Consider the following 24121-nt stretch of genomic DNA (forward strand, 5'->3'; position numbering starts at 1 on the left):
CCTCCGTCCTCCTCCACTCAAAGCTATTTCAACAAAACAGCTTGGAAGTCTGTGCTTGGATAAGTGAATGCAAATACAATAGCCAGACTTACTATCTAATTATCTGATACTGTGATTAATTCCATAAAGAAATGAAGGTATAGAGAGGTGAAATAATTTGCCCAAGACCCAGTGGCAAATATAGGATGGGGACCAGGCCATTTGTCTCCAAAGCTCAAGTGCACAACGACACCTCTGAGGATCTCTTTTTGTTTGTTGCAGCATTGGGAATCGAACCCAGGGCCTTGAACGCTAGGCAAGCGTTCTAGCTCTGAGTCGGGTTCCCAGTCCTCAACACCATTAAAAAAAAAAAGTACGGAGTGCTGCGCCCAGCGGGCGGCACGGAGGACTCGCCTCCCCCCGAGTCACCACCAGGTGGCGCACTGACCCCACTCGTGCCTCCATGCACCACACCCGCGTGTCTCTCTATCGCCCCCTGCGGTGCTGCCGCTAACTACAGCGACTTGGGTCCAAACGACAGGTGGCCGAGGGGGCAGCTACTGACCTGGTGCCAGGTATTGGCTCCCTGCCAGGTGCCCTGCAGTCTAGCGGCCTCGCTCAGGCCCTGTTTTCTCCCCCATGCTTCTCACCTCCCAAGACGCCGAAATGTAGCAGGAAGGAGCAAGCATGACACCTTTTGTTCAGTGCTTCACTGTTTACAAAGCGATTTCACCAGCTACATCCAAGGACCAGGGAGGAGAACAACCCATAAGAGAGCCCGAGGATCTTACACTCTCCATGTCTTCACCCCATGAGAACAGCAGATGGGGAAGCTGAGGAGAGAAAGAGAGAGAGAGAGAACCCAAAATGGTGATGGCCTTATGGATCTCAGAGCCAGTCCCCTAACCTAGGGCTGCTGGACTCCAGGAGAGGTCTCTCCTGGCTGGTGAGAGCCTATGGGACGGAGGCATAGACAAAACCACATCTTTTAGCAGCTTCCCTCAGAGCCTTCCAGGTCATAAGTTACCAGCCACTACCCGCTCCACCTCTCCACCCCCCACCCCACCCCCTGTTTTTCTTGTCTCCCACTTGGCTCCTCCCTCTTATCTCACTCCATTCTGCAAGACCAGCTCTGAGGGCCCCTCCGTGCACCTCTCCTGTGCTCTGCCAGCTCTTCCACTGTCATCTCAGATGATACTCCAAGCTCATCCGCCTCTGAGTCTGGGCCCTCCACTCTGCACCTGCTTTACATGGCACCTGAGCCCCCAAGCATCCCATGGACACTTGTCAAGGATGAGGTGACACTCTTTCCACCCACTCTCCCTAGGCCAGAGAGCTGGGGGTCAGCTCTTCAACGCCTATGTCTTAGTGTCTGACCCCTAGCCCTTCTATTCGACACTTTCTGGGGCCATCCTCTCCTGTCCCCCAACATGCCTTCCTCACATCGCCATGTCTCTGCCTCCTTGCAGGCTGCTATTACCTCTCAGCCTCCTGGCTCACCCGGCTCACAGGTTCTCCCTCCACACTGTGGCCAGAATGATCTTCCAAAGTTTAAATCTGTCGAAAACTCCCAATCAGAACAAAAGCAAAGACACCTTCATCACAGCACAAAACCCGGGAAAACAAAACTTGACCCAGAAAGCCATGCATAAGGAAGGCCCTGCCCAGGGCTCTGATGGCCTTGTGTCCTTCTCCCCACCTTCCCCACTCTCAGCCTCCTTCAGCTCCCCTGACCACTAAGGTTTCCTAGGCTCAGGAGCTCAGCCTGGAAAGCTGGCTCCCAGTGCTTGGGCTCAGGTAACAGGCCCTCCTCTCTTCCTCCCTCCTGGAACTTGCCACTCTTCTTCATGTCACTTGTCATGTGCTTGGTTATTTCACCTGACTCCCTCATAGCCCAAATTCTCCATGCAAATCGGGACCGCAGCCTCGCCCGTTCTGAGCTGTACCCCACACCCAGCCAGGACCAGACATAAAAGTAGTCACTTGATCACTATTTGGGGAACAAATGAGTCTTTCATCCTGTCCTCCTCGGAAGCCCTCTCCTAGCTTGCTTTCATCTCTGGCCTTTCCATGAGCGGCTTCCTCTGCCTGGAAGGTTCTTTCCTTTCCCTCCCACCTGGGCCGATCCACACATCATTTTGACTAATCTCTCTGGAATCCACGCTTGGCCCCCTCATTTGAATTAGGGTTTCCCTCTGGGCCTCCCTAATAATACCCTATCCATAGCACTCTATCCTAACACTTTAAAAATTGCAAATTGCCAGCTAAACATGAGAGATTATTACCAATAATGAGTTCCTCTGCCTCTCCCCCAGACCACTGCACTGCAGTTGGCTGAAGGGCATCCACGCTCTGCCTTTCAAACCATCAGGAACCCCATTTCCCATTCATTCGCTAAGCACTGACCCTGTGCCTATTGTGTTGTTTACATTCTGGCTGCACCAGGGAGGCAGGAGGAGCCAGCTGTGTAGCCAGGATTCTTCCAGTAGCAAGACAGAAGCAGGTGAGAGCTACGGAGGTGCTAAGCAAACACCCAGCCAGCCCCCATATCCAGGATACACGTGGCGAAGGGGATGGGGGTGTGGGTCCTAATGCATCTGTTTTATCCTTCATTCAGCGCCGACTGTGTGGGGCATGGTGTGTGAGGGATTACAGGGAGGTGAGACTGAGTGGGAGACACACACACACACCCTGGTCATCACCTCCAGCACCTCTGTTATTGTGCTCAGTGCACAAGAGTGGTGTATGTACTATGTCTGTGGTCTGTCCTCTCCCTCTCCTGTCATTGTTCCCCACTCCTAAGGTTGGGTACAGGTGCTAAAGGAATTACAACAAAACCCAGGAGTCGCTTTTCTCTCTCCCTTGCCAGGTCTCTGTTTTTCTTGCCATGGCTCAAGCTTCTCTTCCTGGCACTCCCCACACCAGGGTCTTTCAAAGTGACCCCAAGTCCACTTCTGACCACACCCCAGGGCGGGAGCACCCTGGTTCCCATGCCACTGTTAAGGAAGCACATATGCACTGTGCTCACCCTGCTGGGTGCACTAGAGTGGGAGAAGCCCTGCTCCTGCAGTTTCCAAGATCAGCAACCCCTGTCCGCTTTGCCTTTGGCAGCCTCCTCCTTCCAGAAGCTTCTGGAGAGTTCTCTTCCTCCACCTACCCCTTAAATGCCAGAGTGCCCAAGGGTCCTCCCTGTGTGCCTGTTGCTCCTCTGGCACCCTCCAGGCTAAACTTTCTCCTGCCCTTGGGTGGTCAACAATACCCAGAATTAACATGGCCCAAAGCGACCCCAACACCCTTCCCCTACACCCCTTATCAGTGTCTCCATTCTTGATCATCTGCCCTGTTGTCCACGCCAGAAAACTGGGTGGACACCCAATTCCTTCCTCACCTCAGCCACAACCAAATTATGATCGTTTTGCAGCCAAGAAATGCCTTGGGTCTCCTCCACCCAGAACCGTGCACATGTCTCCTAATTGGTTCCCTCCACTTCCTTCTCTAGTGAATTCTCTTTCTTGTGAATTCTCCAAAAGCTTTCTAAAACACAAAACTGGCTGTAATCACCAGCCCTTTCAAAACCCTTCAGAGGTTCCCAAAAGCAAGGGTCCCAATCCTTAACCTGACCTTCCACCCGCGGTTGGTGCCTCCCCTCTGTCTCTCAGGAAGAACTCAGGGAACAGCAAGTTTCTTCCACTTCCAGCGTCTAGACCTTTGACCATCCTGTGCCCCCTGCCAGTCTAACTCTTCCTCAACTCTTCAGCATGGCCTCCTCCAGAAAGTTGACCCTGACCTTCCTGCCCTGTCCCCCTTCCTTGGAGCATCCCTAATGCCTTATACAAGGACCTGTCATTCCACTCACCGCCGTGAGTAATAGCGATCGACTTTCCTATGTTCTGCTCCTTGAGGGCAGGGATGCTGTCTCTGGCACCTGACACTGAGGCCAGGCTTGGCCAATGGTTGATGGATGAATGCGGAGCAGAAACTTGAAGGAAGTGAGAACCAGGAGTGACCGAGAGAGGAGTGAGGGCAAGCCTGGCAGAAGGAGCAGCCAGAGCAAATGTGTGGGAAGTGGCAAAGCAAGAACTTTCATTTATTGCACTCCTACGACTGCCCACCAGTCATTGTGCCTGCACTTGCTTTGCACATTTCACCTCATTTCCTTCTTGCAGCAACACATCAGGAAACCAGCATCAGACAACTGACGTGACCTACCCAAGGTCACACAGCAGGTCCAAGTCTGGAATGGAATCCAGGACGTCTGGCTTGAAAAGTGTGCTCTTCCTGCTGGGCCACACTGCTCTCTTGGGGATAAGACCTTCTGGAATGGACAGGGAGTGGGCTCAGCTACGCCTCTGCTTAGCTAAGCACCGGAAGTAACTGCCCACTCAGGCAGACAGTTTCTTCCTCTCAGCTGGACCGGAGGCTCAGAGACCAGACATGGACTTACCTGTTCTTTCCTTCTTTGGTTTGGGGTTTTTTAACTAGACATGCACGCCCCCTCACCACCACCACCAGGAAAGAACTGCTGCATCTTGGGAAGGCCCAGGGTTCCCAGAATGCAGGGGGCTTGGGCAATGCTGTCTCAGTTCTGCAGTCTGTCTCTCTTCGCACTTGGCCCAGGCTGATATTAAGCTTCATCTGCATTCCCCATGCACCGCCTGGCAGATGGTGGGGGAGGAGGCTGGGTGCGTGTTAAGGACTGCAGCCAGGGACCAAGCTGGACCTCAGAGGGCCACAGGGCAGAGTGCCCACCATGCTTCATGGGCCCGGCCTGGGCTGGGGCCACTCCAAATTCTGAGGTACCTCCTTACCCTCGCAGCCTCCAAGGGCTAGGACTTGACCTGTTTTTCTAAAGACCCTAAATGCCAAGAAGGAGTCCTGGAAATAAGGAGTGGGGGTGATGGAGGGGTGGAGGGGGAGCATCGCCTTTAGGGATCTCCTATCAGGGTCTTGTTCTTCTTCCCTGCCCTGGAGGTTTGCAGAGACTAAAGACAACCTAGGACTCCCCGGGGTGGGAGCCCCTCTTAGCCTGGTGAACCCCTTCGTCATGGTGTGTGTGTGTGTGTGTGTGTGTGTGTGTGTGTGTGTGTGTGTGTGTGTGTGTGTGTAGTGAAGAATGGAGGGGCAGCCTTCAGAAAGGCCTTGCCCACCACATCCCCCAACTTCTTGTCCCTTGCTCAGAATCCAGCCTGGTTCCTAGTGGCCTTTTCAGCCCAGGGCTTAGGCCAAATGCTTCACAGTGATTGGTCCAGAGGTATTCCAATCTCTCCAAGTAAAGCGGAAGGAGAAAAGGAACAGAGTTGACAACAAAAGGAGTGCAGGCTAGACGCTTAGAAGAACTTTCCCACACGGAAACAAGTTTTGCAGAGGGACAGAGGACATACAGCTGTGATAGGAAGGTGTACTTCTTCTGCTCTTAGAATGAATTTGGGAAAAAAGGAAAAAAAATCTTTCCGAATTCCAGCACTCTTGGAGTTGGGAGTAGAGGAACAGATTCCCAATGCCAGATACAAACTGACACCCTGCCAATGGGGGTAGAAAAGGTGGGGGGGGGGGTCCCTGCATGAGGCTCTGGGTTCGGTCCCCAGGACCGAAAAATAAATAAATAAATAAATAAGGTGGGGTCCCTATCCCCTGGCTCCCATTCTCTCCCTTCCTCTCTGAGTTTCTTCGCCCCCTTCGCTAGAGAACCAGCTTCCTAGGTCCCCGGGCTGCGGGCCGGCAGGGGAGGGGTTAAATCCGGAGGTACCGGCTGGGCTCACCGTACCTGCCGCCGCCGCTGCCGCCGCCAGTGGGAGGGACGAGGAAGCCAGAGCCGCCTGGGCGCCAGGAGCGCTCCAGTCTGGCGGGGCGCAGAGCTGGGAGCGGGCGGCCACGGCTCGGCGCGGCCTGGGGCGTCCGCCAGGGGGCGCACCGCGACGGGGCGGGAGGGGCCGTCTAGTCTGGGGAATTAGCACCCGGGCCGGGAGCGCGCGCAGGTCCCCAGCACATCTGGGCAAGAGCCGAGCGGCTGGAACCCGAGCGGGGCGTCAAGCGCCTATCTGGAGCGGCAGAGCTACCGCGCAACTGGAGCCCTTCGAGGCGCTCGGGGCGCACATCTGGGACCTCGAGCAGTCCCCCCTCCCCCCCGCCACCGCGCGCAGCTGGATACGGGGAGGGGGACAGCGGCTACACAGCTGGATCGAAGGGGGCGGGGTCGATCCTAGGCGACTGGCTGAGGGGAGGGCCGCGAGCCGCCGGGGACTGGAGCATGGGACCGCGCGTCTGAAGGAGCAGGAAGGGGAAGAAGGGGCCTGGGACCCCGAAAGGAAAAGAGAGGAAGGAGACGGCAGCAGAGGAGGAAGATGCAACTGACCCGCTGCTGCTTCGTCTTCCTAGTGCAGGGCAGCCTGTATCTGGTGAGTGGTCGGCGGGAAGGGGAAGGAGGGGCGGGGGTCCCTAGGATGGGGGAGCGCGCGGGAAGCGGCCGAGCCCAGAAACTTTCTCCCTTCCCCCAGGCATCCCAGGGATGGAGGCGAAGACTGGAGCTGGGGGAGAGGGCGGGTCCAAGGCCGGAGACTGGACATAAAGGGTTAATAGGGGCGGGGAGAGGGTTGTCTGGCTGGCCCACCCACTCCGCGGCTGGTGGCTGGAGGTGCGACTAGCACTCGGGAAAAGGCCCCAAGCCGGGTCGCCTAGGATTGCCCGACCCCTTCACCGCACTCTGGGACGCGCAGAAAGGGGATGGACAGGGATGGGGATGGAGCTGGCGACCTACCTGATCAGGGGCCATGGGCTTCTCCCCTGACCTCTGGGACCTAGAGAGCCAGGGGCTCCGGGTGCTCCAGCGCGTAAAGCCGGTCCAGGCGGGGGATGGCCCCCGCGTCCCTGCCTCCCGCCTTCCCTCCCGCTCCCTCCCTCCTCGCCTGTTGTTTTCCTCGCTCTACCGGCTGCGCGCAGCCCGAGCCCCATAGGACCTGGGCAGGCGGCTCCCGCCCCAGGCGCTCCGGCAACTGAACGGAGCGCCGAGAGCCGGGTCCCCTGGCACTGGTTCGTGGTTTTCCGGCGGTCCAGGACGCCGGGGAACCCCGCCCCTGACCCCAGCCCAGAGCTAAGCCCCGCTACGACTCAGCGCCCGCCGCCTCCGCCCGGTCCGGGCCCCAGTCCTGTCCTGGAGAAGCCTCAGCTCCACATCTGGATCTGTCTCTTCTCTCAGAACAATAATCCCCTTTCCAGCACCGCCCCCCCTCCCCCGCCAATTCCTGCTGAAAGAGCCTGTTCAGCCCTTACCTGTGGCCCTGCCCTGGCCCCCCACCATTCAGCTGTGACCACCATCACCCCCCTCCCAGGGCCAAGTACACACAGGTGGGAGGCTCTGAACCTAGCCTCACTTCCTGACTGTCCTGTACTCTACCCTGGGGACCTGGCAGGCAGGGCCAGCTTTGACTGTGGGGCACAGAGCCTTGGCCACAGTACACAGCTTCATCACCACCAAGGCCAGAACAAGGGCATGAAGTCCCCAAACGCGTTTGGAACCCTCCCATCCCAACCCTTCAGGTATTCCCCAGCCCCACCCCAGTGTCATCACCAGATCCAGATGCTGCTGCAGCTAAGCTGGTACCCTGGTGTTGGTGGCACAGACAAATGCGCAGGGGAGAACTTGCTCTAAAAAGCCCAGTAAACACACAACCAGACCAGTGCCCTCAAAAGGCTTTGTCACCTCCCGAATGACCTGCAGAGCCCTTGGCCTTGGTCATGCCAGCCCTCTTGGCTCTTCCCAACCTCCTTCAGGAAATCTTCCTAAGAGGGCAGAAGCAGGGCCAGCCCTAGCAGAGTTTTACAGGACATTCTGGGTGGGGATTGAGCTTGGATAAAAATCTTTTTAAAAAGTATATCTGCTCTTTGAGGCTAGGAATGTTGTTATAATGGAAAGACTGACTCTATGTGACCTTAGTCTTGTTGTGATGTAACCTCCCGGCCCTGGTGTCCTCATCTGTGAAATGGAAATCATAAGAACTCCCTCCTCAAAAAAAAAAAAAAAAAAAATATATATATATATATATATATAAAACTCCTACCTCCTAATGCAAGTAATATCCTAGCATGTCATCACCACTGTTGCCTAGAGAAGTGTGTGGCTTTCCACACCTTTGGCCATCCTGGGCGTGGCATACACTCCAGTCTTCCTGTAGTCCTGGCAAACCTAAACTGCATTTGTCCTGGGCAGGGAATTTCACTAGGGTCTGTGTTCTTAATGCATTATCTGCAGGCTTTCTTTGCATCGAAGGGTAGCAGTTATCAGAGGGTAGGAATGGTACCTCATCTACCAGACTAGGAAGTCGGGAGCTCCCAGGATAGGTAAGGGGCTCTTTAAGGACACAGGTTGTGCCTCCCCATCAGCCTGAACATTTCACAGAGGTAGGGGACTCTGTCTCCCCCCATCAGAATGAGGGCTTCTGCCATCAGAGGGGGCTTCCCACGGTCAGCAACTGAGCCTCTCCCATTAGACTAGGGACTTTCTAGTGGGAAGAGGCCGTGTTGTGTTTCTGGTGCTCCAGTCCACTGGAGGGGATTCCTGCCCATCCTTCCAGATTCTGAATAGTGGCTAGAGACAGGACAGTAGGGAAAGGACGTGAGGTGACTCAAGTGTCAGACATAAGCCAGAGTGTACACCTGACCCCAAAATAAGTGAGCAACATGCAGGAGCCCTCAGCCGAGCCAGAGTTCAAGGAACAGGGACAGAGTTAATGCTGGAGGTGGGGAGCAGTGGACCAAAACTCCTGTGTCCTTTGGGGACACAGTGCTCACTCTCTTTTCAAATCCCTCCCTAGGTCATCTGTGGCCAGGATGATGGTCCCCCTGGCTCAGAAGACTCTGAGCGTGATGATCATGAGGGTCAGTCCCGATCCCGGGTACCTCGGAAACGCAGCCACATCTCACCCAAGTCTCGCCCTATGGTCAACTCCACTCTCCTAGGGCTGCTTGCTCCACCTGGGGAGGCTTGGGGCGTCCTTGGGCAGCCCCCCAACCGCCCAAACCACAACCCTCCACCCTCAGCCAAAGTGAAGAAAATATTTGGCTGGGGCGACTTCTACTCCAACATCAAGACGGTAGCCCTGAACCTGCTCGTCACAGGGAAGATCGTGGACCACGGCAACGGGACCTTCAGTGTCCACTTCCGCCACAATGCCACAGGCCAGGGCAACATCTCCATCAGCCTCGTGCCCCCCAGCAAAGCTGTAGAGTTCCACCAGGAACAGCAGATCTTCATCGAAGCCAAGGCCTCCAAAATCTTCAACTGCCGGATGGAGTGGGAGAAAGTAGAACGTGGTCGCCGGACCTCGCTCTGCACCCACGACCCAGCCAAGACCTGCTCCCGAGACCATGCTCAGAGTTCAGCCACCTGGAGCTGCTCCCAGCCCTTCAAAGTCGTCTGTGTCTATATTGCCTTCTACAGCACAGACTATCGGCTGGTCCAGAAGGTGTGCCCAGATTACAACTACCACAGCGATACCCCCTACTACCCTTCTGGGTGACCCTGGGCAGGCCGAAGGGGCAGGGTCAAGGCTGGAAGATCAGGCTTGCCCATGCAGGAGACCATCTGTCTGGACACTGGGCAAGGGATGGACCTGGCAGGGAGGGGGCTGGAGAGAAGAAACCAGTTGAGATGAAGGCCAAGTCTCAAGTGGTGAGGAAGAGTCCCCATTACTGGGCCCGACCTAAAGACAGGACACAGGAGCATCAGAAAAGGAATAGGCTCGGGGCTCTGAGCAGTAGGTACTGGGCCCTGAGTTCCCTGGGCAGGCAGACCAGGATGGCTCCAGATCAAGTCATGGAGAAGACCCCAAGTCCTTGGCCCCCTTCCTGCCATTCAGAGGACAATAACAGGCAGAGGGGACCTCATCAGTGTGGACACCAAATAGTCACCTTAGGATGGACAGCTGAGACGGGGCTTCCCAGGGGTCAGTGGTGGGCAGGGCTGAGCCCCGTCCTGCACTGAGCACTTCAGCACGAGGCTGAAATGGTGACCTTCCCCATTTGTCTCCAGCCAGGTCACCCCTTTTCAAATTCCCTCTCCTGCCAGCACTCCGCACTCCTGCTCACCCTCTTGCTGATAGCATACCTTCCTTTAGCTGAGACAGGATGACTGTGGGATTCCTGTCCCAGCAGGAATTGCCATCTGCTTCTCCTAGGGCAGGGTCCTTTCAGAGGCACCAAGACCACAAGGTGGAAGCCCATCTGTGTGCTGTGTGTCTCTCCTCCACCCCACCCTCTGCTGAGAGCGGTCTCTTTGTAGCCAGCCCGCTCTGTCAGACTGGGGCTCTCCTTGATAGTGGTGTGGGGTACAGGAGGCTAGACTGTGAGTCCGTGCTGGATCTGTTCCATAGTGTCGTCTGTGGGTGGGGGGAGGGGCGGGAAGTCTTGTGAAATCACCTATTGACTTTTGTGTGCAGAATCTTGTTCTTGGAGTAGGGAATAAAGTTTTCCCTAGGGCACTGCATTTTGAGTTGTCCAGGGGATAGCCCCACCCCCACTCACAGCCCCAAACCCTGGTCCAGCCAGCATTTCTCAAATGGCAGCAAAAGATTGCTGGAGATCAGAGCTGCAGAGTTCCATCAGTTGCTGGAGCTGGTGTTCCCTGAGGCTTTGGGGCTGCTCTTGCTGGTCCCTTTTCCTGGTGACCAGATCCAAGGGCAGAAACCAGAGTAAACATTCTGTACTTGGTGTTCTTGGGGTAGTATCTGCAAAGAGCAGCTCTGGAAGAAAGAGCTGGTAGGTGGATGGATGGGCCAAATTCATGTGCTGTTCATCCCCCTGAATTGTCATCCAGGTAGACCAGCCCTGTGGGGGCAATAGCAAAAGCCTAATGGCATCCCAGCTCTGCCACTATTTTTTCTGTGTGGCTTTGGCTAAATTCATTAGCCTCTCTGGCCTCTTTCAGTTTCTTTCTTTTTAACATGATGGGTTTGCATAACCCAGGGATTCTCAAATATGAGTGAGCATCAGAATCATCCAGAGGGTTTGTGACCACATAGGTCAATAGTTCTGGGTGGGGCCCAAGGACCTGCATCTGTACTGAGTGCTCAGGTAGATGCTGACACTGCTGTCCAGGGACAATGTCAAGAACTACTGGATGACCTCTGAACTCCTTCAGCTCTGGCTCCAGAGGACTGAGAGATCCTCCCTGTCCCAACAGGCATTCCCATCTGCTTCTCCTAGGACAGGGTCCTTTCAGAGATCTGATATGCTAGTAAAGGAACAGGCTGGGGATGGGGGTTCGGGGGACATGAGAGCAACCATTCCCTCCCCCAGCTAATAAAAAGAACCTCAGAATAAATGGCTGCCTGGGCCCCTCTCCAGGAAGTTGGTTGGACATTTTGGAGTTCAGGGAAGGGAAGGCTAGAGCTCCCTTCACGATCTCTCTTCTGGAGGTCATTATAGGTCTGCTTTCTTGGGAGGTCATTGCTCAGGTCCCCCGGGTCCCTTTTGGCAGTATAGCCACAATGAAGAGAGTCCTGGCGTGAAGGCCAGATGGCCTTGCCACTCCAAGCTTCTGCTCCTGTCCAGCAGCACTGGGCCCAGATCAGTCTTCTTGCACACCGCAGCCTAGAGCCAAAAAGGGCTTGGAAGCCACCTTGTTGCAGCCTTGCCTTTTGTCAAGTGACCCAGAAAGGCAGAGTAGCTGGAGCTTACACTACCATCCCAGCTTTGCTCTGCACCGTACTTCTGCAGCCATTTCTTCTGAGCTGATTTGAGACACACCTGCCACTCCATGCCTCTCCCTCCTACCTTGTAGACAGGTGCCTAGACATAGGCCCAGGGCTTGGCCCTGCCAGGGAACTCTTGGGGAGATGGGCTGCTGGAATCCAGAAGTTCTCCCGCCTGTGATGCCCACCAGACACTATCCTGGAGCACCTCTGCAGCAATGTGGGTTTGGAGGAAGGAGCAGTGCAACCCCCACCCCCACTCCCCTGTGTGGCCAGCTGAACTCTCAGCAGGCCCCGGGGGCACTCTGACCCACCCCCTCCCACTCCTCTCCTCCTGCAGAGAGCCAGCTGCTGCCGACAGCTGGAGGGCCTGGCCTTCCTGGCACATAGTGCTGCCTGCGCAGGGGGTGGGTTCATTTTAATAACTTCATTTCACCCTCATGCACATTCTGCTTCCTCTTTCCTCCTTTCCTGCCTTCCCAGTAGCCAGGCTGTTCTTCTCAGCCCTGATTTTGCTAACAGATTTCCTCCCAAATCTTAATTCTTTGGAACAGCCCTGTGGCCCTTATTATTCTTACTTCCTGAGCCCCCTTGGTCCTCACAAGGGAAATAGGTCCACTCAACTTCCTGTGGCTAAGAAGGTATCCACCTCTGCCAATGGTGAGCAAGGCCTATGACAGCCCCCTCCCCAGATGAGTCCCAGCCCCTACAAGGTGCTCTGACCTCCCACCCTTGCCATTCAAACACCCACAGCAAAGTATTCCTCTCTCAGGAGCCTGCCTCTTTCCCAGAAAGAAGGTCTGGGGCCTACCCTCACCCCAACCCTTTGGCTTCCTCCCACAGCCCTCAGGGCAGTCTGTGATCTCCTCAAACTGTTTGAGGACTATGCTGTTGGTCCTGTCCTGCTTGTCCGTGCACTCAGTGGGGGCAGAGAACTTGTCTCTCCCGATCAGAGTGAAACAAGCTTAACAGGCTGGGGTCTCTCTGAGGACATAGCTTGTATCTCCCCCTCAGATTGGGGAGCACCTGAGACCAGGGACAGTGCCTTTCATCAGAATGAGCACTCCCTGAGGACAGGCTGGATAGCCCTTCAGACTGAGGGTTCCTGGGGCAGAGGCTATGCTGTTCATCAGCCTGGAGTCTCCCTGAGGGCAAGAAGTGTACTGTGACTGCAAGGGGAACCCTTGCCCTTTTCTAGGTGTCAGGGCACCCGGCTGCTGCTGCTGCTCTTCAGCTCTGCACAGAGGTGCTGCCTGGCCTCAGCGTTCCCACATGACAGGGCAACCTTCTCAGATGCCCACTGTTAGCAAAGCTGAGTCCTGCTCCTGAGGAAGCTTAAGACAAAAGCGAATGAGTGACTGGTCCCCCCCTCAGCCTCCCTCCCTCCATTCTTCTTCCCTAGATGAGCAAGCGGGAACTGAGTCACCCCATTCCCCAGCCTTGGCAGGAATGCTGATGACCTTGTATGTGTCAGGCTCCCATGGTGAGGCCCATTGCTCAGAGACACACAAGGTGGGTGGGTGGGTAGGGAAGCTGGGGGAAGGGTTTATGGGGGTGGAGGCAGCTGAAGGACATAGGATGACCAGAGACCTGGATCATCAAGTGGGAGACACAGTGAACTGGTTTTTCTGAGTTGGGAAGTGATCCAGTGTCGAGGCTGGGAGTGGGAGAGAGACTGTTAACTTCCAAAGACTCGGAGTCCTATGGCACTGCCAGGAGAACTGGGGGCTGGGGTGATGGGTGACAAGAACCTCAACAGGCAGAGGCAAGATGGGGTGGGGGCGGCACCTGCCGATTATGCCAAAGTCCTGAGTGGCAGCTGATACCATCTCCAAGGCACAAATGCCAGAGGAGAACTGGCACTTGCCAGCTGGGGGCTGGGTTCTGGTTCCACAGGGGACCTTGTTTCCTGTTGGCCTGCCAAGCTCAAAGACTGACCTGATAATAAGTCAAGCCAAGTTTGCCAAGTTCCAGACCTTCCAGTTCATTATCTCAGGGCCACCTGGCTAGGTAGTCCCAAGGGACACGCTAGCTCCTCCTGAACCACAGAGGCTGCCAATGAAATGGCAACACGGTGTGCAGGAAGCTCCTGCTGGGTCCTCATCCCTGGCCTGTAATTTAAACAGGCGGTCTTAAACAAAAATAAAATCTCCCTGCTCTTCCTTATAAGACAAACTAAGGTTCTCCCCATATTGGAGCATGGTTGGGAAATTAAATGCGTGTTCATCCTTGCTTTTGGAGATAGGTTTAACTTCAGACTTGCTTCTGGCATGGATAGAGGCAGGAGACTGGGTCTATGATAGCCCCCTCCCCAGGTGAGTCCCCTCCCCTGATGCATGTGGCAGAAACAGCTCATCATCCCATAATATCTATTTCCCCTGCCTCTGTAGTTATGGGTTCCTCAGTTGTTAGCCAAGAGGGCACATGGCTGCCTGAAACAAATTCTACATTTCTCCACTGAGATCTGGCCAATGACATGAAAGCCATGCAGTTATATGGCAAGTTCCAAAAATCTTACGACAGTTCATGTACACCTTTTGCTCTTTCTTTCACTATCCTTACCCTGCTGCCTGGAATATGTATATGATCACCATCTCTAGTTGCCGTCCTAGACGGTGTGGTAAAAGCCACACCCTACAAGTGGCAGAGCAGTGAGCCAGAAGAAGTCTTGAAAACTTTGTGGAACAGAAGTGCCATATGGGCCTTAGGCTGTCTACCTTTATACTTTTATGTGACAGAAAGATCAAACGTTTACCTCGCTTAAACCACTGTGCTTTGGATCTCCCTCCCTCCCTCCCTCCATCCCTTCCTTCCTTTTATTTGCAGTACTAGAATTTTGAACTCAGGGCCTCCTGCTTGCCAGGCAGGTGCTCTATTACTTGAGCCACTCTACCAGCCCTTTTTCTTTTATTTTTTTATTTATTTACTTTTTATTATTCATATGTGCATACAATGCTTGGGTAATTTCTCCCCCTGCTCCCACTCCCTCCCTTACCACCCACTCCGCCCCCTTCCTCTCCCCTCCCACCCCCTCAATACCTGGCAGAAACTATTTTGCCCTTATCTCTAATTTTGTTGAAGAGAGAGTATAAGCAATAATAGAAAGGAACAAGGGTTTTTGCTAGTTGATAAAAGGATAGCTATACAGGGAGTTGACTCGCATTGATTTCCTGTGTGTGTGTGTTACCTTCTAGGTTAATTCTTTGTTTTTTTCCTTTTTCTTTTATTATTCATATGTGCATACAAGGCTTGGTTCATTTCTCCCCCCTGCCCCCACTCCTAGGTTAATTCTTTTTGATCTAACCTTTTCTCTAGTTCCTGGTCCCCTTTTCCTGTTGGCCTCTGTTGCTTTTAAGGTATCTGCTTTAGTTTCTCTACATTGAGGGCAACAAATGCTAGCTAGTTTTTTAGGTGTCTTACTTATCCTCATATCTCCCTTGTGTGCATTCGCTTTTATCTTGTGATCAAAGTCCAATCCCCTTATTGTGTTTGCCCTTGATCTAATGTCCACATATGAGGGACAACATATGATTTTTGGTCTTTTGGGCCAGACTAACCTCACTCAGAATGATGTTCTCCAATTCCATCCATTTACCAGCGAATGGTAACATTTCATTCTTCTTCATGGCTGCATAAAATTCCAATGTGTATAGATACCACATTTTCTTAATCCATTCGTCAGTGGTGGGGCATCTTGGCTGTTTCCATAACTTGGCTATTGTGAATAGTGCCACAATAAACATGGGTGTGCAGGTGCCTCTGGAGTAACAGTCTTTTGGGTATATCCCCAAGAGTGGTATTGCTGGATCAAATGGTAGATCAATGTTAAGCTTTTTAAGTAGCCTCCAAATTTTTTTCCAGAGTGGTTGTACTAGTCTACATTCCCACCAACAGTGTAAGAGGGTTCCTTTTTCCCCGCATCCTCGCCAACACCTGTTGTTGGTGGTATTGCTGATGATGGCTGTTCTAACAGGGGTGAGTGGGGCATCTTAGCTGTTTCCATAACTTGGCTATTGTTAATAGTTCTACCAGCCCTTTTTCGTGTTGAGTATTTTTGAGATAGGGTCTACAGAACTATTTGCCTGGGCTTTGAGCCATGATCTTACCGATCTCTACCTCCTGAGTAGCTAGAATTAACAGGCATGAGCCACTGGCACTGGGCTGGGTCTCCATTTCTTGAAGCTGTACCTAACTCAACTTGATTTTCAGTGGATGTGTTAGAGCACTCGCTCCTGTGGTCCTCAGTTTCCTCAGCTATGGAACTCATGTATCTTGCCACACATCAGAGAGGTTTATCGACTTATGGGCAAGGCTCTGGACCTTTCCATCTCTGTCATCTAGTACTGGAGTTTGAACTCAGGGCCTCACTCTTGCTAGACAGGCACTCTGTCACTTGAGCTACGTTTCCAGCCGTATGGCCTCCATTTTTGGAGATAGAACAAGTTGCTGCTATAATTCAGGGAACCCCTGAGGGGTTCAGGATTCTTTACTCCTGCCTGAAGGGCCTCCAGTCCCCAAATTCAGGCCCCACATGTCTGAGTCCCCATCTACATTCTGATGTTGGTGACACGCAGTCCTCATTAAGGGCCTGAATGATCCCAGCCAGATGGGATCCTAATTTAATTAAAACCCTTTAATTACCTGCAACAACACAGCTTTTGGAAGTCTAAGGCAGAAGGGGGCCTGTGATGAGAACACCATTGACAGGGCAGAGGAGTGGTTTCTTGAGCTCTCAGGGACTGCCAGGTTGCCGGACATTTCTCCCCACCTGATGGCCACAAGTGCATGGAGTAGCCAGTGTGGCCAGGGTACTGGTTTGGTCTACTGGGTACAGCTGAGTGGGAGATAGAGCAAACTAGGCCCTTGGGAACACAGTACATGGCTCTGGACTGAAGCTGTTAGTATTGGTTTTTTGCTGGGAGCGAGACTAGCACAGTCTATTTAAGGTCAAGTTTGAGGCCTACTAGGAGGACCGTGGCCTTGCCCAAGGCCAGCACTCTGCATAGGGGTAGTCATGACTCTGATTTCTCTCTAATGGTCTGGCTTAAGAAACAGAGGTACCTCTGTACCCACCAAAGCAAAGCTGTGTTCTTAGAACACAGTCCTTCCCCAAGGTGTCATTGTCCTGGGGACAGGGGATGACAAGGGGTAACTTAGGTATGCTGCAGAAGGGTCATGTGGTTTCTTGAGGACTAGTAAGGTGCCCCCACGCCACTCCCACTGCCTCACCATGGTGCTGGGCCTCAACGGTTACTCTCTGTGAAGGCAGAATGAGCTCCAGCCAGGCCAGAGCCTGCCAAGCCCTGGCAAGGACAGACTCAGAAACTCAAACTCGTGAGCTGGGCTATTTTTAGGCCTTGTGGACATCATCCGTTAATACCCCTTCTGTTCTCCCTTAGTACTTATTCACTCAACAAATATTGTTTAATAAAGCCTCTCAAAGTTCCAGCTGGTCTCCACTGGGCCAGAGGATCAGGAAAGAGGTATTGGTTCATACTGGAGCCATAGCCTCAGAGGGAATGTTCTCTTGGGGTCGATGTGATGTCAGGGGTCAGAATGGAAGCAGGAAGCCCAAGAGGAAGGAGAAGTGGGAACCACCAGGCTAACCTTTCCATCCCTCAAAGTCCCCTTCCCAAGTGCGCAGACCAGGGCTGGGATGTAGCTTGGTGGTATAGAGCTTGCCTAGCATGTGTGAGGCCCTGGGTTCGATCCCAGCACCAAAAAAGAAAAGATGAAAAAAACAAACAAACAAACAAAAAACCTCTCCCCAAGTGCGCAGACCAGGAATTTCTGGATTTCACTTTATGGAAAGAGCCCTCCAAAATTAGGCCTTTGTGCACCCTCCCCTCCCACACCTTTCTTTCCAGATGTTCCAAAACCTGCTTCCTTTGTCACCTCCATCTTTCCAGCCTCCAAAGAGCCTGCTCCTATTCTGACTTGGGATATCTGCAGTGCCATGCACCTGCCAGCTTGGAGACTGTCAGAACAGGAAATGTGGTGTCCCCTCAGACTAACTGCAAATAGAGCTTCTTCCTCCTCAGCTTGGGGGCTCCCTGGGTCAGAGGCTGTGGGCCCTTGGTCTGGGTGGACTGGATGGTATTTCTCCTGGGCTGCAGCCAATGAACTACCTGAACACAGGTGCTCTGGTACATTAAGGTCTGCATGGGAGGTCAGTGCCTCATTGGATGGTGCTTACTCATGATCAAAACCTTCATCCTGCCAGTGGGAGAGGAACTGGCAGCAAGAAGACAGCTGCGTGCACCATTGGCACTCAGGCATTCTCAGGGTCCCCAGGAAGGGTGAAGGCAGGAAAGGAGACGCAGTGTTGGCACATCTCCCATCCCTGATGAAGTGTGTTGTTTTCTCTACAAAGGCTTTCAAAAACCCAGTGAGGGCTGGAGTATGGCTCAAGTAGAACAGCACCTGCCTAGCAAGCCCGAGACCCCAAGTTCAAACTCTAGTACTTCAAAAAAGAAAAAAAAAAGCTTTTGAGGCCCAATGACAAACAGGGTCTAGTCTAGAACCACTCAACCATAGGAAAAGCCATGACCTATGGCTTCTAACTAGGAACTTCTCTTCCTATTATACCACAAGTCCTCACCCCAAATCTCCTACATGGCTTGGGAAAGAAGGGCCTGTGAACCTCAGGGGGTTTGGGTGCCACTCACCCTGGAAACAGGGCAAGGCCATGCCAGCCAGCATTTGAAGGGAGGTGGTTTTGAGTTTTACTTGCCATGTGATATTGTTGGGTCCCCTGGCCTCTCTGGGCCTTGGGCAATTCTTCCCCCATTTACATCTGCTCACACAGTGACAGGGAGGGACAGACTGGCTCTGTAGATGGCAAGCACTATGGCAGGGCTGTTGTCATTTAGCCCCTATCCACCGCCCCCCTACCCCCCACTGGGCGCAGGGGCATCCTGGGAAGGAGAGAGGGGCTGTTTTCTTTTTTTCAGGGCAGGCTTGTGGCCCAGTAGCTGAGGATGGATTCTGAAGTCAGACTGCCTGGATTCTAATCCTTGCTCTGCACTTCATTATACAACTTGGGCAAGTTGCTGAACATCTTCATCTGTGAAATGGGGGTGCTCTTTACCTCTCAGAGGGTTACTATGAGTTGGAAAAAGTAAGGTATCTGGAACTGTTTGGCATAGTTGCTTAGATCACAGCCTCACACCACAGCCCTCCCTGATCCTGGCTGTGCCCTGGTGCAAGGTCAGGAGAATGGCCATTTGCTCTGCCATTCCTTGCTCCAGAAAGGATGTGCAGGGGAATAAAAATAAACAAATAAACAAAAAACCAAAAGCAAACAACCTAGGGAAGCTCAGAAATCTGTCACATCTACAAAAGATGACACATTAAAAAGAATCTATTTCACTTTTCCTTGTTTCTGGATAAGGAATGGGGTCCTGGGTTGCATCCTGCTGCTCCTAGGGCCCAGATTCCACTTCTGGTGGCCCTCCAGAAGCCCCTTTAATGCATGGAGGGGTTTCATCTACATAGACTCCCCCCATCATGCACACCGTTCAGAGAATGCAGATGGACAAAGGGTTTTTATTTAGCAGAGTTAAGCCCTCAGAAAAGTCAGCCAAGCATACTCTCCAGGTTTGGAGCCCTCCCACCTTACTTACCTCACTGTCCTACAGTGCCCTGAGAACTGGCCCTACTGTCCTACCTTCAGTTATGTCCTGGTGGAACCCAGCTCCCTCCCTCTCTCCACACCTATTTTCATCATACCACCTACTGACCAGTTCCTCATCAGACTGGATGGCCCCAGGGTCCCTTGCCGATACCCTGTGAATGTGTGTGAAATGTGACCCTGCCTTGGATTGTACCTGTTCTGCCACATGTCGAGCTTCCTGAGGACAGGCCTGTGTGAGACCCTTCTTCCTCTCTCCGGGTACACACAGAGCCCAGTCAGTGATTCTTAATTTCTAGATGAGCCCTGAACTCAGTGCTATGTGGAAGTCTCCCACAGCTACATGGAGACACAGCTGAAGGCAGCTGCACTCTTCCAGGCTGATTCTCTAGATTCTGGCTTGGGGGACTCTAAGTAGGGGGTAGGTGAAGGTACGTAAGTGTGGGAAAGTATGTAACTGTCCCATTTACCAGCCCTGGCAGCTCCCTGGCCAGGGATGGGGGGCTGCTGCCGCTCAGTCAGGCTCTGCCATCTGCCACATCTCCGTGGAGATCAGAACTGGAGGGCTCATTGGAGGCAGTTTCTTTCTTTCTTTCTCTTTTTTTTTTTTAAATGCGACAGGATCAGGCTCAAGATGTCACTCTAGTGAGGGGGACCGGAGACGGGAAGAGAAATGTCTAGGAAAACAGTGGAGAAATAAATGGAAGCTTCCATGTTCCAGAAGAAGGGAGGTACAGGGAGCAGAAAAGGAAGGAAAGAGAAGCAGGAGGAGGAACACCACATAAAAATGGGCTTGATTTAGCAGATGTGTCTGTCTTTCCCTGGCCATTCTGAAAGCCCAAGACAAGGGGCTCTGAGTGCCAAGTTACTTCCTCCCCAATCCTTATCTTTGTACCTACAAGATGAAGTGCTCCTCCCCTATCTCTTACCTTCCTCTCAGGAATGCCTAACTTCCTCATCTCTGGACGCTATCACAATGATGACAGTGAGAATCATAAGTGAAGAATGAATGTGATATCCAGGGGACCAAGAGATTTAGCACAGGCTCCTTTCTGGGCCCCAGTGGACACTTCCTTCTCTACACATTATAGCAGGAACCCAGACTGCAGGCAAGCTGATCTCAGGATGCGTTTCCAGAGCAAATTCTGCTGAAGATTCCCACATCTACCTCATTGCAGATTTATGTTCCAATCCCAGAAATTTGAAAAGGAATTGAACTTCAAAGGCCACAAATGGCTTGGGTTAGAAACAGCAATAATTACATAGCAATACCAGTAACATCAGTCAGTTTACCTTCTTGAAGCCTTTATTCAATGCCAGGAGACATGTTAAAAATGTATGGTTGTAATCAGGTGCCAGTGGCTCATGCCTGTAATCTTAGCTACTCAGGAGGATTGAGATTGGAAGCCAGGCTGGGAAAATAGTTTGAGAGATCTTATTTTGAAAAATTCCATCACAGAAAAGGGCCATGGAGTGATGCAAGGTATAGGCCCTGGGTTCAAGGCCCACTACTGCAAAAAAAAGAAAAAAAAAGTATGGTGTGTTTTCTCATAACTTCCCAGGAATTCTTTTCAATATAGTCATTCCCCAGAAGAAAAAGCGCTCTCTGAATGCCAGCCTTGGCTCCCTGTGCACTGACTCCAACTCCTCCTCTCCAGTTTGTTCAGATCATGCCTCAGACCCCACCCTTCCCCAGTTCTCACCATTGAACCTCATTTCTACAAAATACTGAAAAACATCTAAGCTACCAGGTGCAAACTCACTCTCCTTCCTACTCTGAGACAAGCTTTCTTGTTTCTGTAGGACTTCCCTCACAGGCAGGGAGTCAGGCCTCCTTCCTGCCTGAGTCCACCCCCAGAGCCTCACAGTAGGTGGACCTCAGTGCTTTAACAGCTTGTCTCTACTGAGTCCTTCCCCTGGCTTTAAACATGTTCCTAGCGCTTCCATCCTGTAAAATAAGCAAACACTCCCTCTACCCATTTGCCTCCTCCAGTTACTGTCCTAACTTTGTCCTTCCCTCATAGCCATACCTCAAAGACTTGTCTACTGTTTCTAGTTCCTTACCTTCAACCTAGTCCCCACTTCAACCCAGCTAGGGTCCCTTCCCAGAAATGCCCTGGCTAAGGTAACCATGGTGCTCATTTCAATGGGCATGTTTTACTTTTAACATTTTTTGTCTTGGTTCTTTTCACTTTGCTTTCTTCATATAGCTCTCTTGCCACTTCTCCTTTTTTGTTAATCTTCCTTTATCTTTTTTTTTTTTTTTTTTTGAGAGTATGTACTGTGGGCTTGCTAAGAATACTCTCCCCCTACTAGAACCTCCCTGTGGGGAGGGAGCAGTCAGTTTTACTCAGGGTTGTAAACCTAGAATTCAACCCAGTCCTTAGTATACCGTATATTGGATGTACAGATGAATTATTAGTAAAGAAAATAGACAGGCTCTAAAACCTTATTCCTGTGGGGTCAAATCAAGGCAGATTCTTCAGTTTTTGTGGGAGGATCCTGAGGATTGCCCACTGGCAGCTGATCACACTCAAACGCCCTTTTCTTTCTTTCTAGAAAACTTTGGCTCAGAGTTTATGGGGACAAGAAGGACGTACTATGAAGACTGTACCCTTGTAACAACACTGATTAGGTGACACCTCAGTGCTGATACCTGCTTTTCATTAGTGTTCCCACAAACACACTTCCATACTGGAGAGACAAATAAAAATGTGTTAATTTACCCAGAGATTAAAATGTGTCACAACTGTTGGTTCATGTATCAAATGTCAACGTATCTATAGATGAATAAAAGGCAGTATTTCATTTTGCCATTAAACTAGTTTTTTTTTTTTTTTTCTCGGTGGCACTGGGGTTTGAACTTAGGGCCTTGAGCTTGCTAAGCAAGTTCTCTACCACTTGAGCCATGCCCCCTTTTTTGCTTTATTTTTCTGGTAGGTTCTAGCATTTTTGCCTGGGGCTGGCTTCACACCCAGATCCTCTTACCTACAGCTTCCCTCATAACTGGCACAACAAGCACTTACCACCACACCAGACGCTTGAGATGAGGCCTCACTAATTTTTTTGTCCGTGCTGGCCTCAAAACTCCATCCTTCTGATCTCTTACCTCGCTAGTAGCTGGGATTGCAAACATGAGCCACTGCACCCAGCCGTAAGTGCTCTTTAAATCACTATGGGATAACGAAGCACAGATGTTAAAAAGACAAATTTGAAGCCACACTAGTATACGCCAGAACTGGTCCACACTGGCTCTCTAGAGCCAACTGGCTAAAACATCAGGAATTTTGAGAGCTGATTGTGAAATGCCATTATTAAAAGTTCAATGGCCTTCTACATATCCCTTCCCAACTTCCAATCAATAAAATGACCTTGGAGACTTGAAATCAGCCCAGATGGGAGATTTACACTACAGGTTAATCTGGTAAAGGGCCACTAATAAGGGCTTCCATATTTACGAGCTGAACAGTAAACCTTTAGCCACACACCACAGAGCCAAAATACTGGTCCATGAGAACATGGTAAGGTGTGAAAAACTTTCACTTGGAAGATGGATAGATAGGGTGAAGAAATACAGAAACATGTCTTTAGCAAATCATTCCAAAAATAGTGTAAGGGCTGGAGGCAATTGTTTTCATTTTCAATTTAAAGCTATAATATTCTATAAACATGACTTGCACAACACTTTTGAGTATCAGTTATTAAAGTGTCCGTAACTCATGGAACAACCTGAACATCATTACTTCTGGACAAAAACAAATACATTGACTAGGTTAAGATATAAATTATTTTTTTCTTTTCTACTGTGCAACCCACTTCAGTGCCAGCAGCCTATGGGTAGAGGCCAGGCAATGGTTCGGAGCCACAGCTTGCCCTGGGATGGGACACTATGAAGGACCAGGGGGATGGGCCAGATATAAATTCTTAAGAGCTTCCTTTCTTCTCTCCCTGTCGAAATTCCTGAAAGAGCAGCTTAATACTCAATTTGACCATGTGTCTAAACTGCTCTAAGGTAAACACTGACCTCCTACCTGCTAAGCCCAATAGCTTCTTTCTAGTCCTCAGCTTTTGTTTCTGCCTTAAGATTAAGTTAGTAGAGTAGAAATCTTAACCTCTGCCCTAGGCCTAGCCTTGTATAATGTCTGGGGTCTCCTAAGTACTCAGTAATTGCTGTTCAATCAGTGGCCTGAGTTTTAATTTCTGTGACCTTGAGCATGTTATTTCTTTCTGGGTATCTGTTTTCCCTGACATGAAAAGGTAAACTCAGTGGGGCACTTCTTTTCTCCCTCAGTTTGTGAAGAGCTCACTTTTTTTGGTAGGACTGGGGTTTAAACTCAGGGCCTACACCTTGCCCCACTCCACCAGCTTCTTTTTTGTGATGGTTTTTTTTGACATAAGGTCTCTTGAACTATTTGCCCAGGTTGGCTTCCTGATCTCTACCTCCTGAGTAGCTAGGATTACAGGTGTGAGTCACCAATGCCTGGTGTGAAGAGCTCACCTTTAAGGGTCTTGAGGAGTTTTTCTCCTCATTTCACTGAGCATTAGGAGTGGATGAGTCTGTATCATTGCCTTGCACTCTTTGGATTTTCACCTTCTCAGTGATCCTTGGGCTTACACCCCCAATATTCCTTTGTTTTCTGTTGTTTCTTGGCTCTGGGCCAGCTTGTGTGACCTTCAGGAAATCTCATCACCATCTTCCCAAGCTACACAACTGGAATGAATGGGGCTGCATAAGACAAGCTACCAAGTGTTCAGAATGCCTGTGACATCTGTCAGCTGCAGGTACTGGTGTTAAACTCCCATACTGGCATGACACATATTTTAT

General features: G+C 51.6%; 1 protein-coding gene and 1 non-coding gene across 2 annotated transcripts; one reads left to right on the top strand and one right to left on the bottom strand.

The window, feature by feature from the left end:
* The first annotated feature begins 5838 nt into the window (after positions 1-5838).
* Nxph3 (neurexophilin 3) lies at positions 5839-11320 on the top strand. The gene is made up of 2 exons (XM_020171396.2): positions 5839-6374; positions 8787-11320. Exons 1-2 carry the CDS (start codon positions 6321-6323, stop codon positions 9489-9491), a joined length of 759 nt encoding a protein of 252 aa, XP_020026985.1. The 5' UTR covers positions 5839-6320; the 3' UTR covers positions 9492-11320.
* An 11777-nt stretch (positions 11321-23097) lies between these two features.
* On the bottom strand, positions 23098-23232 carry LOC141414451 (small nucleolar RNA SNORA42/SNORA80 family). The gene has a single exon (XR_012439479.1). It is a non-coding gene; the product is annotated as a small nucleolar RNA SNORA42/SNORA80 family (small nucleolar RNA).
* Positions 23233-24121: the final 889 nt, after the last annotated feature.

This window comes from Castor canadensis, chromosome 11 (genome assembly GCF_047511655.1).
Source record: "Castor canadensis chromosome 11, mCasCan1.hap1v2, whole genome shotgun sequence".
Taxonomy (NCBI): domain Eukaryota; kingdom Metazoa; phylum Chordata; class Mammalia; order Rodentia; family Castoridae; genus Castor; species Castor canadensis.

Bases quoted from the DNA above. Each gene is read 5' to 3' on its own strand.
- Nxph3 (XM_020171396.2), top strand. From the start codon at position 6,321: ATGCAACTGACCCGCTGCTGCTTCGTCTTCCTAGTGCAGGGCAGCCTG. The intron at 6,375-8,786 runs GTGAGTGGTCGG...ATCCCTCCCTAG, and splicing joins TGCAGGGCAGCCTGTATCTG to GTCATCTGTGGCCAGGATGA.